Raw genomic sequence first — 17,893 nt, forward strand, 5'->3', positions numbered from 1 at the left:
AAAAAGCTCTTCCTCCAGAGGGTGATTGGGCACTGGAACAGCTGCCCAGGGAAGCACCAGCCTGGCAGAGTTCAAGAGCCTTTGGACAATGCTCCCAGGGACATGGTGTGACTCTTGGGAATGGTGTTTTAAAGGAATGAGAGTTGGACTTAATGAAACTTGTGGGTCCCTTCCAACTCAGAATATTCTGGAATGCCCTGAAAAAAAGTCCACTGCCTCTAAACTTTAACTTCCTCCTGAGCTAAGGAATTTCCTATCTTCTCTGTGGATTCCTTGCTTAGCAAAATTTAATGACATTCTAAAGTTCTAAAATGTTCCCCCTGCTGAGCAACCAGTTAAAGAGAACTTGGCCTTTGTCCCACACAATTCCCCTTCACTCAGTTTTCAGTATTCATGACTTAACAAAATGGCAGCCTGCTCCTCTGTTGCACCTTTTTAGCAGGAAATATCAGTCTCTAACAATGAAAAAAAAATAGATTAGCATGACACAGATATTTAGAATTAAAGGCAGGAAATTAGTTAATCAACTATATTCTGCATATAAAGTCCACCAACTACTCTGTGACTAAGAATAATTTCAGTTTTGTCTCAATTTTATTCAAACATATTCAGTCTTGAGATGGAAATACCTAAAGATGGAGAATTCAATGCCTTTCTCTGCAGTTATCCCAGTTTGTTCCAGTGTTTAAGCAATTTTGTTGATGGAAAAGTACTTTATTTCCAATCCATCTAAACTGAATTGGCTCTTACTAAGATTTCTCAACTAGATTAAAGAGCTCTTTAGTTCTCACTAGTTTCTCCCTGTGGAGATACACTGTCATCAAGAACCCTGTCTTCTTTTCTTTTTAATAAGCTGAAACAGCCTGAGCACTCTAAGATATTTATTACAAGACATTTTCTCTTGTCCTATAATCCTATGTGTCTCCCCTCTTCACACCCTCCAAATGTCAAGCGCTATTTAAAAGTGGTGATATGAGAATTATACAAAAAAAATCCAAAAACCACCACTGCATCCAGAGATTAGGTTTTTTTTTCCCCACAGCACCAGACTGACACAGAAGGGAGCTCTTTATCTATTCCACATATATAAATACACATATATAAATACACACACACACACACATATATATACATATTTTTATATATTATATTTGCATATATATATCTATATAAGGATATGTGGAAATATATGTAGGTACATAGACACATATATATACATATATCACTAGAATATATTTTGAACTCCAAATTTTGCCTTCATTTTTATTGTGGTAAATTTCCTTTCAGGAACGTCAGTTTTCATTGAAGCACATCCTGCTCTGGTCTACATGTGGGAAACTAGTGTAATTATTATAAGCAAATTCATGTTTCTGTTACATTTCATGACATTTATACAATTAGTGGTAGATACATGTACTATCTCACTGTAATTACATTGTTATTTTCTTGATTTAACAATTAAAATCCCAGTTTTATTCTTGCATTTCTTGAAATAGTTAAAATCTGCTCTTGGCACTTTCTACTGTATGCCTGTATTTAATGATTTCTACTTTTTCTGCACTTATTTTTTCATTACTTATATTTTCTTAGCTCATTTTTAAGTTGTTTTTGTGGGGTTTTGTTTGAGGAAATTATTTATTTGGTTAGAATCCTATGTGCAAGCATTTCCCCTCTTTCTGATAATGCAAAATCTAAGTAGATTTATACCTAATTTTGTATTATACCTTTGATTTTAAAGATCTAGATCTCCTTACTATCTTGATTTTTAATAACTATTTGGTCAAGTTGACTAATTAATTATAATGATTTTTTACTTTTTTAATCAAGACTGTTAAGTGCTACTGATTTTTTGGTTATCCTTATTTTTATGTAAAGTCATCACATGAATCAATTTTATCTTTGAGAACCAATGTTTCAATGATGCTCTCAAACCATGAGGTCATGAGATCATGAATTTGCTTTGGCTTAGTAATTATTTGGTACAGGAACCTGGCAACTATCTCCAGAAATGACTGGCCCCTACTTTTATTACCAATACTCACGTGCTACATTTTTTACATCTTCAAATCTTCCATAATGACAATCCCTCGTCTCTCACTTCTCAAAATCTCTCACTTCTACAGCTTAGCATTTATTTAAAAGTCTACTTCTACAGGTCTCCAACAGACACTTTTCACTATTTTAATATTCTTACACTTTCAATTTATCAGAATTTCTTTGAAAAGTGCTAATTCTTATTATTTACCTGCCTGCCACTCCATTTACCATTACTACTTTTCACTTTCTTCCTTTAATGAATGAACCATGAATGAATGGAAGATATTCACAATAATCAACTTGTTGTTATCTCTATAAAATCCAGTTTCACACATTAAAGAAAGACTTTTCCAGTTAGCTGCTCTGTCTTAACCTGGGTACAAAGGTAATTACATATCAGTATGATATTTCTTGTCCCTTACAGTTTCCTGTGCTCTAGCAATCCTCTCTTGGTCCTTCTTACTTAGTATATACTTTCAAATTCAGACTCTTTATCATTTTTTCCCTAGGATATGTACCTAATTCACTTGTGGGCACATTAAAAATAATGTTAGTGTTAAATAACCAGCCCAGGCAATTCTCCATGGCTGGTATTTCTCATGAATGCCCTGACAATCATTTTATCTTTGACAGATTTTAGACTGTTCAATTTCTTAGAACTGGGTTTTGTTTGGGTTTGTTTCTTTTTTTAAAATAAACTCTCCTTTTTATGCTTGAGGACACCCACATTATAGACAAGCAAAAAAACCTCAGAGATTCTCTGAGAATTAATATCGATTTAAGTAATATATATAGCTACTGTCAAGATAAATAATACATGTATTTATAAAATGGTAACTGAAATAGTCTTAGTACTGAAAATTGTAAAATTAGCCTCTAGAGGCAAATTCTTTAGTCTGTCTGTTTATGTTTTACATAGTCCACCAGGGGGAGTTCTAAGAATGAAATAGAAATATTGAAAACAAACATGAACTCTGAAAAAAAGAATTTAAATACCCAACTGCCATGACATACAATTTCTGTTGAGCACTAAAATTTTCAGTCTAGCCTATAACATGTAAGGAGAGTTCAGTAACTATGAATTCAAATTGAAATTGAAAATTCTAGTGTTCTAAAACAATGGCTTAGGGGAGAATGAAAAACAGATACTTGATATTAAGTCTAATCTTCAGTGGCTTGAGTATTTTTGAGTAATTACTGACGTAAATTATATTTAACCTTCAGTCAACTGTCAGTGCCTTATTATGGGCACTTTGGCCATACAGAATATCCTTTTAAGATTTTGGTTTTTAATAACATCAGTATTAAATGATAGATTTTCCAACTTTTTCATCCCACAGAAACACCCCAAGAAATATTTACACAGTTCTCTACACCCTGCTCTCAGCTGTGTTTCCCTTATGGAGGACACTCAGATTATACCATATTTTTATATGCTCAACCCTGTAAAACACACTGGCTAAACAGGTTAACATTAACATGTTAATGTGGCACCATTTTGAACAAATATTTCCAGGGGTTGCAAGCAAAGAAACAATATAAGGAGAGTCATGAAGGATTATGCAATACCCTTAAAAAAAGCTGCAACCGTCTTAATAGGGTGATTCTAGAAGTATATTTGTTTGCCAGCTGGTATAAATAAGCATTAGCTTTAATGACTCTAATGAAATTATGTCTGTTTAAATTACATTATTTTTTACTACTCAAAATACTTTTTAAAGTGCTAGATGTGATAATGATCTCAAAATCAAGTAAGGCTATTTCCTTCTAAGAAGTAACTGATTCATCTTCTTTTGAAGCATGTTTTAATTTTTGAAGTAATCCAGAAGCACTCATCTTCAAACAGGCTTTTGGAACTGCAATTCCGAAAGATTAGAAGTTATTTAAAGGAATCACTCAAACAAAGAGGTTTTTTCCTTCTTCCCATCTTTCTTCCCTTCTTTCCTTTAATTTTTGAGCTATTCATCTTATTCTATAGAACAGCTGCTCTTCACTGCTAGGCTGCAAGTACACTGGATGTCACAAAAGTGGGGTTACATACAAGGGGGATCACAAAGTAGTAAGATAAGCCTGATCATGAAAAAAGAAAAAGAATCTCCAGATTCCAAATCCTCCTGGGAGTGAGGATCAGCTATAACCGTTAATTGAAAAAAGTCTTCTCTGCCTAGGGGAATGTTGAATTGATAGAAGCTTCCCATTCCCTAGAAAATTTTAACATTTGCAACAATAATTACTGCTTTCATTCCATTTCAGCATTGGATACATTTTCAGAAAATCTGGGAAACATTTTTATGATTTTTGCATTTATACTGAAAGCAACATTGATAACACAGGGATGTTTTTGCTATTGCTGAGAAGTGCGTACACAGCATCAAGGCCTTCATAATTAAAATTGCATTACATTGAACCTGACAACCATAAGTACATATAGTATAGTTTATGTGTTATATACGTACAGAATTACATATTTATATCATATATATATATATATATATACTTATGAATGAACAGCATACCTGAACAGTGAAGCTAACATATATTGTCATTTCCAGTAATCCTTTTGGATGTTTCAATATTTACTGCCTTTCCAGCTTAATTTCGAAGGTTTCATTATGTATTCTCTGTGTGGAACAGAATTACTACTGACAAGTATTAAGGGTGTGTCTACTTTATGCGACCAAGAGGTGGAACCCATCATGGATGGAAAGAGAGTAAAGTATGGAAATCAAAAAGGAGGGAAGGAGGAAGGAAATAAGGAAGGAAAGCAAGCAGCAAGCAGAGAGGACAAGAAGGCAGGAAAGCAGGAAGAGAAAGAGGGAGGAAAGGGACATAGGGAAGGTGGAAGGAGGGAGAGAGTGGAAGGAACAGAGGAAGGAAGGAAGGAAGGAAGGAAGGAAGGAAGGAGAGGAGAAGAACACAGGGAAACTGAAAGAAATGAATGATATTGTGAAAGACAGGGAGAGGCAAAAAATGAAATTATGTAATTCATTATGTACAGCTATATTTCCAGGCCTAGCCTCCTGCATTTTACATGTTGGCCATATAAAAACCACAACTTATTGTTGCTGTATAGTTTTGTTGTTTCTTTTTCAGAACAGGTTGCAAGAAAAAAAAGCAGATCCAATGTGGTTGATGAGCTTTTCTATAAAGATTCAATTGCACTTCTTATTATTTTTAGATAAAAGTAGATAAATATTCAGTTTCATATATATATATATATATATATATGGGGTTTTTGTAGCTATCATGTATTAAAATGCCATTAAAACCTCTAAGTCTAAACGAGTTACAAAAATATAATAGTTTTTAAGTTATATGTTTCCATAAAAAAAAAAAATTCTGGTAAGAATATTTTCTAATCATTATGAGATTATCTGTTATTTCTTGGTGCCAAGCAGAAAATTCACCATGAACAGCTGTCAAGGAGGAGGGGGCAGGGAGAAAGACCACCAGACAGTGTGATGCTGCAAAGTTCTATTTAATAATTGAACCAAAGCAGCGGGTAAGCTGTGTCAGGAAAAACTTTACACGCCCACACATATAGCCCACATACAGTTCCAGCTACCAAAGCTGGCCCTAAATGTGAATTGACACAGTGAAGCCTGGGGAAATGCAGTAATTTCTGCAGCTCAGTGTTGGATGCCTGCATTAACAATATGCCCCTTCCCCTTCCCTTCTGGTCCCAATCCCTGTTACTGACACTGAGGTGTCACACAGGCCACAAATAAAATCAGTTCATGATGATACGATGTAAGTTTCTGGCAGCTTCAGGTTTTGCTTTTCTCTTGCTTGCTGACCCACAGCCTGTACCAAGGCTTATCATGCTCTGTTGAGTGAGTTGTATTGTCATTGTACTGTCAGCTACAGCTCATTGTGTCCAGTCATCCAAGTCTTTATTATGGCAAGGTTGTGATGTTTCCACAACCGAAAAAAATTTTCTGAAAGTTTGCAATAACAATAAGTTTTCTGAATGTGAATAAAATGGAATATTTTATGGAACAGCATATAAAAAGTCTCAGGATGGAGCAACATGCCAATGAAGTGGAAAGACCAAAATCTTGTCTATTAATTATATTTTTTTCTTTAAATATCAATGGTGTTAAGTGAGAACATAAACTCTTTTGTTCCCCTGCCTGCAGTCTAGGAAGAAATACTTGCAGGTGATTTTTTTTCTCAGTATCTCTGTGTTAAGATTTTCTAACATCAGTCATTGTTGTATTGAAGGGTTCCAGTACATTGACAGAACACTGTAAAGCCTGAGTTTCCCAGACTGCTTCAGGAAAGACCAGGGCAAACCTCTACTCTGAAGTGTTATCTTTATTTTCCACCAGTACTGCAAGTATCAAAAGCGTACTATTCCTTGAGATTTCCTTGACTTTATTTTTGTAAGACTGCAAATTTTTTCTTAGTCAACAGAGAAATTAGATGTCTGCCCTGCATTTTACTGAACACATTATTGTCAGATAAGATCAGACTGAATATTTTCAAGCCATTTTAACAATAAAAGCTACTGATGATCTCAGAAAGCAGAGCAATGAACAGGAAAAAGAATCTTGGTGATGGAATTTCTACAGAGTAAAATTTCTACTGGTCATATACTGTTCTGTTTGCTTTAACCATAGTCCAACGACTAAGACTCTCTTTTCAATCATGTCTCATTCCTGTATCTTTCCTTCTGTTTTTCCTACCAGAGTTCCCCATACTAGTATAAGCTCAATCACCCTGTCCAATGTTAGCTCTTTTTCACCTCCCACCAGCTACATATTCCAGTTAGACTATATTCTTAGTTGTCTGAGATGCCCACAGAAAGCAACAGTGAATCTTCTTTCTACCCTAAAGAACCACTTCTCAATGTTAAAGTGTTGGGAATAGCAGAGAGAAAATGCACTTAAACCTTATGTCATGCTTTCTTGGTACCCCTGAACTGGAAATTCAATACATACTGCATTTTCAGAGAATTTAGACATCAACCAATTTTCTACACACACAGTCTAAGAACTCAAGTAGGGCTTTTGTTTACCCACCCTTGAATACTTTCATGAAAACAAAGAAAGAATGCTTATCCCTAATACTGGGACACATGCTTTATCAAAGACATGCAAAAGTGCCAAGTATTTGATTTTACACTGCTATGCAGACTCAAAGGTTTGAATTTGCAGCTACAAAATTGAGCTACCTTGTTTTTCACCTTCATTTTTTTCCATGAATGGCATGAAAATGCTCCAAGATTCACTGTCTTTAAAGTGCTTTTTCTGTTTGAAGTTTGCAGTTCTGTACATATTGAAACAGATTCATGCTGATTTTAGGCACTCACCAATGCTTGTTAGGTTAAGTCTGCTTGCCCCAAGATACCTCAAAGAGCAGTAGTTTATTGCTGCCTACAGTTCAGTCAGAAAAAGCAGGATTTATAAATTGATATATTCTTCTCTTGAGAGATTGAGTTGTAGATCTGCTGACCTCACAGACAATTACCATATGAAGAAGAAGAGACCTACCAGAGTACCCTTAGTATGCAAATATATGCCTAAAGCATAAAAGGTATTAGTTCAATGGGATGTTAACATTGCTGCTGAATATTCAGTTTCCTGGAACTACAATAAACTTGAAAAACAAATTAAAGCTATAGGAACAGTTGATACTTGTGTATAATGTAAAAATGTTATTTAGCTGAGAACACTGCTTTTCAGACCATCCGTCTCTAGCAATAATACAGAATTCTGCCATACTAACCTTTTAAATATAGCATCTCGGCAACAAAATTGAAGTTCCTGGTGATTGTGAAGCCATCAAATTGTGATTAAAGCACTATAGACTATTTCCTTAACTATTTTCCTGTAGACTTCACAGTATTTTTCTACCAGCAGTTGTCTTTTCTATTTTCCATTAATTATCTTGCTGTCCATATGCTAGTTCTTGAAATGCTCTTACCTTCCTCTTCTCCAACTGTGTCTTGATGGAGTGCTACTGTAACATGCTATGTCACAGCTGTACTAAGGAGAACTTAAAATGAAAGCAGCACACTGTGCTAAGTGCTGATTATTGCTTTCAAACAAGAATCTTAAAAATACTGAAAGAATGAAAGGTGATCTATAAAGTACAATTTCTTCTCAAAAAAAAAAAGAAAAAAGAAATGGAGAGTAGGAGTCATAATAATAGCAATAATAGTTTATATAGAAAAAAGCTACTGAAATATTTTGAGAAAGTCATCCTATCAAGAGAAATAAAAGATCAAATTTTGTGGTTCAATTTAAAGTGGCAAGGATTCTGTCACTCTTGCTTGTGTTTGCACTGCTGCAATTGTTCATTTTTGTGTATAATTAGTATGGCTTTAAAGGGGCAAAATAGAGAAAATTCTGAACCTCAAAAAATATCAGTCAGGCATAATTGATACTGGATTGTAAATACAAAATGGTTTTCATTTTTGTATCTTGGTAATATTATTTATTTCTATTCTTGTGTCTTTGGAGTATTTTCAACTTAATTTTTCTTGTCCAAGGGATGGTAGAGAGAGAAATGATATTATAAAAAACCAGCCTTTAAAAAGAGTATCAGAATAACAGCTTGAAAATCAGAATTTACCTAGTCAAGTGAAGGGACCTGTTTCCTTTAAAATTAGCATTCTATGTAGATCAAGGAGGCATTTTAAATAGAGATATAATTAATCTTTTTACTCCAAGCTAGTACTCTGAGCATAAGAAACAGAAAATTGCAGAATGTTTTAAAATATCAGTGTGTTACTGTTAACTTGTTGCTAACATGCTACCAGTAGCTTACTGCTAATAAAGTCAATTAAATGCTAGCTCCGGGAAACCCATCTGTTGCACATTGCTTGAGAAGTAAAATTAAAAAAAAAAAATCTGAACTTTTGCTTCATGTCATCCCTAGATACATAGCTCAGATCTAGCACTAAAAACATATAGGAAATATATTTAATAGCCTTACAGAATAGTTTTGCTTCAAAGTGACCTCATGTAGTCACAGTCCCAGCTCAGTACCTGTCTTAACTAGACCATGTTACTTAGCAACATTTTCAGTCATGTCTTTAATACCTTCAAGAACAGATCCCAGAAATTCCAGTGATTGTTACTTTCCCAGTATTTAATTACTCCCAATGTTCTAAAACAATAATTTTAATATCCAGTTAGGATTATCTATATCCTAATTTATGTCTGTTGCCTATTAATTTGCACCCTCAACAACAGTCTGGACCCTTGTCTGTATCCCCCCAGTCATGTAGAGCAGAGTGCAGAAAGGCCTCCCTCAGTAGACCAGGTTCATCAAGCCCAGCTTCCTCAGACTTCCAGCATCCAATCAGCATGGTGATCTCCCCTGGACTAACTCCATTATATCCATGTCTCTCTTGTACTGAGGAATAAAAAATGAGACACAACACTTTGTATTTGGTCTCATGGGTGCCAAATAGGGAAGGATCACCTTCTCCAACTTTCTCACTCTCACTGATACACCCCAGGATGCTGATGGCCTTCTTGCAGAACAGGTACATTGCTGGTTTACTCTCAACTTGATTTACTTTTCTGCAGAGCTATTTCCTAGACAGTTGCTCTCCACCCTCGAGCAGTACATGGGGTAATTTGTCCCTAGATTGCAGGACTTGGCACTTGCCTTTGCTGAACTTCATGATGCTTCTCACTTTTGGGACCAGGCCTTTTTAATACCTTTATTGGTGATCTGGATGAGGAAGTCAAGTGCATCCTGAGTAAGTTTGCAGGAAACAAAATGTTGGGCAGGAGTGTCATCTGCTGAAGGGAAGAAAAGCTCTGCAGAGGGATCAGAAAGGCTGGATTGATGGGCCAAGGCCAGTGGTGTGATGCTCAACATGGCAAAGTGCAGGTCCTGCACTTGGGTCACAACAACCCCATTAAACACTGCAGGCTTGGGGATGAGTGGTCACAAATTGTAGCAGCCAAGAGGAGGGGTAGCAAGGACCTGGAGGTTATTCTGTACTGCCTCATATAATTTTCCAGGGACTTGGGAAAAGCTGACCTTCCAGGTCAGCTAGTGTGGTAGATGGAGCAGTTGAGTATTGTTATGGGGTTTCCCCATGGTGAACATGTGAATCATTTGCCTTCTTCTTGTACACTTTGTCATTCGTATACTATTGTTGCTGCTACTATTCCTTTTCCTATCTCATTGCTGTTTCCTGTAAATTGTTCTTATCTCAACCTATGATCTTTACCTTTTGTGCCTTCAGTTCTCCTCTCCAGTCCTGCTGCAGGGGGAGGGGGAGAGAAAAGGGGGAGGGAGCGAGCAGTGCATGGTTTGGAGTGATTTAGTGGGAACACTAAATTGAGGAATACTACTCCTTACCATGACTAAAGTACTGTTATATTTAAATTGCAATACTAAAGAGTTTTCTTGCATCACTTGTTATCTGACTTTAGTTAAAGCTTTACTAAAACTAACACGGAAATAAACCCCTGATGTCTGGATGTACAACCACAACTCATTAATGACTGTTGTGACCATTTATCAATATATCAATAATATTTCTTAATTTGAATATGGAGTAATGTTACAATATTTCAATATGCTTCAGGCTTCAGGATAGACTGTTGTAAATGGAAAGGAAAGCTTTTACATATCACTCCTCCCCCACTCCAGCCCAACAGGTTTTAACCTGTTGTGAAATTTTGTAACCTAGATAATAAACATAACTAATAAAATGATCACTGAAGCTCTTCACCATAAAAGACCATTAAAAATTTGCATAAGGCATACACTTCAACTAAATGAAATGGCTTCTCCATCTGCAGTACAATCAGAAGTCTCAGTAAATTAAAGAGCCCATATAGAGTCAGCACATGTCACTGAGATACGTGCTCATAATTAAGATTGAATAATGTTTTGTTGTGCTTTGACTAATGACCCTTGCAGTGCAAAGCACAGAACTGCATCTCTGAGAAGCTAAACACCTCTTACCACTTCATTCAAAGGCACTTGCAAACATTCTGCATCTCCCAGGCTTGGAACTGTAACATATGTTAGGGTCCTTTATATTGCTAACATTATGAGTGGGTTACAGACACATCAATCACTTGATTCATTCATGTTCTTCTGGTCAAGGAATTTTTACTTATGGCCTTTCTTCTGCTCAGTGCATCAAAGTAATTTGAAGATTTTACAAGTTTATGTTTAGCAATTCATTTTGAAATATGGTGAAATAAAAACAGGGAAGAAACTCTATCATTTCAACTCTCAAACTGCAGTTTCAAGATGCAAAATGATCACTGAGGTTTAAATGAAGGTTCCTAAGAGGTGAAGCACTGAGAGATTAAATAGCTATATCTATGAGGTATTTCAATTTTCTGTTTGAAGCAATCAAGTTTAAGTAAAATGGCATGATAATGAGATGAAGAATCTGGTACTATATCTTGGAAGGTAACATTCTCAATTTCTAAACATTACCTGTACCTTGTAACACAAGCAGAACCGTGGCCTTTACTGGGAGAAAGAAAGCATTTGTATTCAAAACCATACCAAGTATGAGAATTTTTAAAAATAATTTTCCAGGCTTTAAAACCAAACTGCAATTATCTTTTTAAGGAAAAATATGACATACTTTTCCTCTTTCAATATTTACCAAAGCACCAAAGTAGTTGTTGTAAGGGCTAATGGCACATTAAAGCCACAGAGTCTATTAATCTAGTATGGTCTATTACAAACCTTCACCAATAAACACACAATGGTTCAAATTAGAACATATTTGAAAACATCTTCTACTCTAAAAATAATTGCATCCCAACGAGGTGGCCATCACAATTTCAAATTACACTTAACTCTGTTTTCTAAAGAGACAGATAAGTCCATATAGTATGACTGAAATTGCTGAGAAGTATGACAAGCTGATAAATTGCAGACTTTAGAGGTTAGCTTCCCTATATATGAAGCCCCTTATAACTAGAATAAAGAACTGTCACTAATAATGCTTGCTTGAAGAAATCATTTGCTTCAGCTTATTAATATGTTTAATTTTGCTGCTTTTATATATTTTTTTAAAGACATCACACATGCATTTCATTCTACAATCATCTAACTTAACTCTGGCAATAAACTAGGAATTTAAACTTATCAGACATATGGTTCTGCAGATTGAAAGTTTTCAGAAAGTGACAAGCTAGTAACAACCCAGATTGCAATTAAGAAGTACAGAAGTCGTAAATCAAGAGACATGGATATTTGTGCTGCCATTTAAATTAGCAAATCCATTAAAAATAATTAAAAAAATAAAATATCTCACCATAAAACACTGGTAGGGCAACTTCATACCTCAGAAATAAAACAAACTACATTAAATCTGATGTGCCTAAAAAGGAAACCAATGACGATTTACATTTTTCCCTTATTAACTTCTTCCTTGTAAAGCTTTCATTTAAAATGTTGCCATCCAAGTTCCATTTCTAAATAATACAACAAGCATTCATAGCTCACTAAATTTTATGAAATTTACCTTCCTCTTTTCTTCCACCAATCTCATATTTTGCTATATGGCAAATGTATTTTCTAGGATTTTTCAAATGTTATCTGGTTTTCCTTCACTGCTTTTCTTATCTTCATTTCCTCACTTTCTCCCCTCTACAATGAACACATTTGCTCTTCCTTGCTTAGATTTTGCATTTCAAAATAATAATTTGATACTTGACACTTATGACTAAATATCCCAGTAAACACTACAGATATTATACCTCTGCTCATGGAAAGGTATATTTAACTTTATAGTTAACAAATTTTATGTTAACTTTATAGTCAACAAATTTTATTTACAGTATATAGGGCATACCTGCAAGCACTGTGCAAATAAAAATTGGTATTCTTTGTTTCCACAGATTTCATGGTTAGGGAAATAGAAGTTATTCAGTGTGAGAGTAAACGTGCCTGAAATTATATATCTCCTGTCAACAGGATTCTTAAATTAATTGGTCTGCTCTTCAGGAGCTTTTCCTTCTTCAGTATAAAGAAGTTTATGAGCTCAAATGTCTTACCCTCATAACATGTTACATGAAATCACAAAGTGACATATAACAGCAGTGTAATTTAGAACTTATATCAAGTCTGAGACTAGGCAAGAAGATTTCTTTGAAAAATGAAGACTAAAACATTTATGGAGACTCAATGAAGCAAAATATTTCTTGAAAATATATTGGTTTTCATTAGAATGCTATTGTGAAGACAGTTGTGACTTTCTACTTAAAAGTAATTGGTGGAGAAAAGCTGTATAATATTTGCCAGGTATAATGCAAGCAGAGAGCTATTGTTTTATTACTTGCTTTTTTCAAATGAATAAATGTATGTTTAATTTCAACCATGTAATTAGCTAAGAAGCAAAATTATTCAAAGATTAGAATTAACTTGTCATATCTCAAAATTATTACACAATCATATAAGCCATGCCTATAAATCTATTTTTGCAAGATTATTTGAAAAACTTTGTCTTCCTCCCCATTCCTACACCAGTATAGAACTATTGTTTCTTTGAGGTTTCTATCTCAAGCAAAAAACTGCACAAGTTTCCAGAGTTAAGGGAGTACTTTTACTTCCTATTCATAACAAACTTTTGCAATAACACTATGGAAGAAGATTCACTTATCAAGAATTTGAGATACACCACTTTGAACTCTTGAAAACCTTTAAAGAAAGGACCTTGAAGTTCTCTGGAAAGCAAGAGAACTATTTTTTAAGGAAACAGTGAATTTTCCATCAGTTTTTTAGCCACCACTTCCCCTCAAGTCCTCTGCACAAGACTGGAGGAGTTTATTAAGAAACTCCCTCTTTCCCTACCTTACTTTGCCCTCATCACAGTCCATACTACTGTCCTGAAGTCTGAAGGAAAAAATAATGCTTTCTGTCCCCTCAGAGACTATGCATCTGCTCTTTGCCTGTGCTTCTCACATTCCTCCCCTTTCTTCATATTCCCAGGTCTCCAGTGTTCCTCTATCACACTCAGGGTACCTTCCTTGAACTGTGTAAGTTTTTTCCTGGTTTTGTACCCATGTAGAAGAACTAATCACTTTTCTCTTATGTAAATTCTCTTTGACTGAAAGTGCTGTAATGAAGATAGGCAATAAGGAACTCCTTCCCCACTCACAACTGGTCTTCTACACACATTAACACAAAAAAGTAAGGCAAATAGATGTGAGCTGGCTCACATCTAAAAGAAGCAACACAAAGCCTGTGAAAATATCACACACTATGAAGCTTATCTTTTAGGGTTATGTTTTCACTGGGTCAGAAAAAAATATTGTCATTTCATGGTGATTATCTGTTTTTCTTGCAAAGAGAAAGCAAGACTTGTTCATGCTTGCAAATGCCCTTGAAGATAAATCAGAGCTTGCTTATTAATTACAACTGAATTCCTTTATGATCTTCCATTTTTTTGGTGATTTTCCCATTACACATAATTCAGATTTTAGATCTCAGCATTAAAAGAATAATAAATTATATACCAAATATCTGAGACATGGCACAGATCTTTGTGAACATTGTGATACATTAGATATGTATTAGTCACAAGTCTTCAAATGTACTATGATGAGCAATTTCATTCACCCAAAAATATTTCAGTAAGTTCTTTTAAAGAATCATAAACAGTTTTAAAAATTTTTGAAATCAATATTTTTCACTATTTTTCTCATGTTCATACAACAAAACAGACTGAAAATATAAAAGTAATATGTAAATCTAAGAAATATATTGATAAAAAAGTTGGATTTTTCAAAACACATCTGTTCAGTCCTAATATAATTTCATTCAAAAGAAGGTCATATGAATTCTGCTTTTACAGCTTATTTATCTCTACTGACAGACCAAGGTATACCTGACTAGCTTGGGCCTGTAATACAGAGAAATCACAGAACTTGCTCCAGAAATGTAACATGGGTATAACTGCCTGAACTGTAGTGGTATAAAACACAGTTAAACCTGTGAATTGTAATGTGTTGTTAGTTACAGAAAAGAGTAAATAAAATAAGGAGAAAAACGCTGAACAAGAGAAAGAGATTCATTGAAATGTGCTCTATTACTTCAATAATCATTTCAGTAGAGATCTAAAGGGACCATTATTTCTCATAAATTATATATAATCTACTCTTTATGTAAGCTTAATTTCATGAGCCAGATGTTTTTAATTTTGTCAAAATATGAAAAATCAATATGATTTAATTCCTGAATAAGTAGTATATTTCTGCTTCATTAATTCCGGTTAAACTTTGACATTAATTCCATACCTGTTCTGTCAGATGAAACTAGAAAAATATTAAATATTACCAGATAAAAATTCCTTATTTCTAGAACTTCCTGTCGTAATCTACTTCACAGATGACTAAAAGGATGACTAAAATTCTTGACAAAAAACCCAAAACCAACTACCCAACACAACTTCCCTTCATAGTGTCCCCATGCAGAACAATGACAATTACAAAGCTTCTCTAAAGCTAAACTAAAGTGATTAAAGATTATTATAACGATTTACATACACTTTACTATTTCACCTGCATGAGATCACGCATCTAAATAAGTTATATACTGTTCTGACCCAGCAAACAGTGCCTCCATCATAGAAGGCCAATTGTCATAACTTCACTGAAGTTATTAGGAATCCCCACTTCAATGGTTTCCACTTATGAAATAAAGTTCCATAGAAATACCAAATATAATGCAGAATAGTTTCAATCCAAATCCTAACACGTTTTTTTTACTTGTAGAGGATATATAGGATTCACAAGACTCGAATTTAGATATTCCAAAACTGCCTTACCATGGTGTAGTTGTGAGCCACCTTCATAAGCTCTGTGCACCCTTGCGCATCAGCAAATGCTCGTATTCCCAAACAGTTGGATGGGTGCAAAAGCTTCATTAGAAAATGGCAGCAAACCTCTACTACTTGGGGGAGCTGGAGAAGGCAAGCAGCTGCCAGGAGGTTTTCAATGGTGTCTTCTTTTAATTCCAGGCAGCCTAAAATAAAAGTATTGATAACAAATGCAAACTTATTAGTATTTGAAAAATATACAGTATCGAAAGATGTTTTTATAAATAATTGTAGCTCTATATAAATAACTCTACAGCAAAAGCAAAGAAAAGAAGGATTAATCTCCCTGACTGAACACCCCAGTGACCTGGAAATTACAGTATTAGAAATATTTCTTTTTAAAATACTATTAATTCAACTATATAACAGGCATAAAAAGAGAGACTGTACTGTATCAAATGGAAGAGAAGACTTGGAATATCTTGACATCAACCAGGCTGTGGATGGGGTTTTTTTTTGTTGGGTTTCTTTTTTTTTCTCATTGAAATGTGTGATAAAACTTGTGTTATCTTCAGTGGCACAGAGCAAACCTCACAGCCATTTACTTCCTTGAAAAGAATGAAATAACTGTCTAGCATAGTATGAATAAACTCATAAATGCATCTTCAATACAAGGCTTAACAGTCTTCAAACATTGTGTTGATTATTTGTAATGTAACTTCAGGATTAATGTTCTCTGAGTAACATCTGGCAGGCTTCTCATAACACATAGTTCCTCTAAAATAATTTATATTGGGGAAAAGAACCATTAATTAATACTTACATGGCACTTAATTCTGTAATTTCACAAGTCATTAACTTTACCTTGCCAACTGACACACTTTTTAATATATAAAAGGTAAAATAGAATAAAATAAACTTCAAAAAGAATTTATTTTATGCTGGAATATGTAATTCTTATTATAATGCTCCCCACAACCATAATATTTAAATTTATTTTTATATTAGAATCTTATAAATCTCTTACATTAGTAACTTAAAAATCTTCAAACTAAAGATTACAAGGCTGTTTTGGAGAACTAAAAAAAAAAAACAAATAGGAAAATGAAATGTGCAAATTTAATACAAATTGCCAAGAAATACTTCTGATTTTATTGTGTTGTGCTCAGAAAAGTAATTTCCGTCTCTAAGAGGATTAAGTGCATATTGATCTTTCTCTTAAAAGTATTATAGTTCAACACCTAGATAAACTCACTCTTTTCCCCATACAATCTTTGTTGTCACATAAAAAAAAAATCTAAAAATCCTAATCTATTGCATTGCACTAAGGAGTTCTAAAATCCTCAATTTCATAATAGCATGCCATTGAAATTGAAAAGACACTTTATATTGCAGTACCAAACCCAAAATACAGTAACATTAACACTGCACATCTGATCTTTTATCCTTTCACTATATCTGAAGCTTTTAATGTTACAGGGAAACTGTGAAGTTATACTTTACCAAATTTAGTTATAATACATCCTTTTGCAAAGGTCAGAGCATCAGATCACGCACACAGCCTAATTTTAGTGGGTTTCCTCTCCTTATTTTTATTCTTTTATTAATGTCACTTGAGTTTTTGTTTATATTATCTAACCTTTTCTCACAATTTCTGTACACCCTATCTTTATGCAGTGTGGTCAGAAGGCACACTCAGAAGCAGATTCTTGGCTGACACATATATTCATCAATGACACTCCCATATTTGCTGCATGCCTGCAAGTAATGGCTGGCTCAACACACAATTCTGGAAGACAGTTCCAGTGTGTAAAGTGGAAGCATTCAAAAGATAGTTGTTTTCAGGTTAAAACTGACCATCCTGGTAACAGAAGTAAAAAACCTAAAAATGTGCAAAACACCTTTGAAAATTGGATGAACTGAGAAATGGAAAGAAAAACAACCAAAACCAAACCAAACCAAAACAACAACAACAAAAAAAAAAAAAAAAACAAAAAAAAAAAAAAAAAAAAACACAAAAAAAAAATCTAAATCTCCTTTTCTTATATGCTATTTCTTTTTCAACAATGAGTTCAAAAAAGTCTCTGGCCCTAC

At 34.3% G+C, this 17,893-nt stretch overlaps 1 protein-coding gene across 2 annotated transcripts in view; it reads right to left on the minus strand.

Annotated features, from left to right (window-relative positions):
* KLHL1 (kelch like family member 1) overlaps positions 1-17,893 on the minus strand; it is a 178,942-nt gene that overhangs the window by 81,257 nt on the left and 79,792 nt on the right. For both annotated transcript variants that reach the window (XM_041419928.1, XM_041419927.1), the window contains one exon: positions 15,809-16,005. In XM_041419928.1, coding sequence (XP_041275862.1) covers positions 15,809-16,005 — 197 coding nt within the window. The remainder of the gene's footprint in view (positions 1-15,808; positions 16,006-17,893) is intronic.

Source organism: Onychostruthus taczanowskii, unplaced genomic scaffold (genome assembly GCF_017590055.1).
Source record: "Onychostruthus taczanowskii isolate IOZ18803 unplaced genomic scaffold, ASM1759005v1 scaffold62, whole genome shotgun sequence".
In the NCBI taxonomy this organism is placed as follows: Eukaryota; Metazoa; Chordata; class Aves; order Passeriformes; family Passeridae; genus Onychostruthus; species Onychostruthus taczanowskii.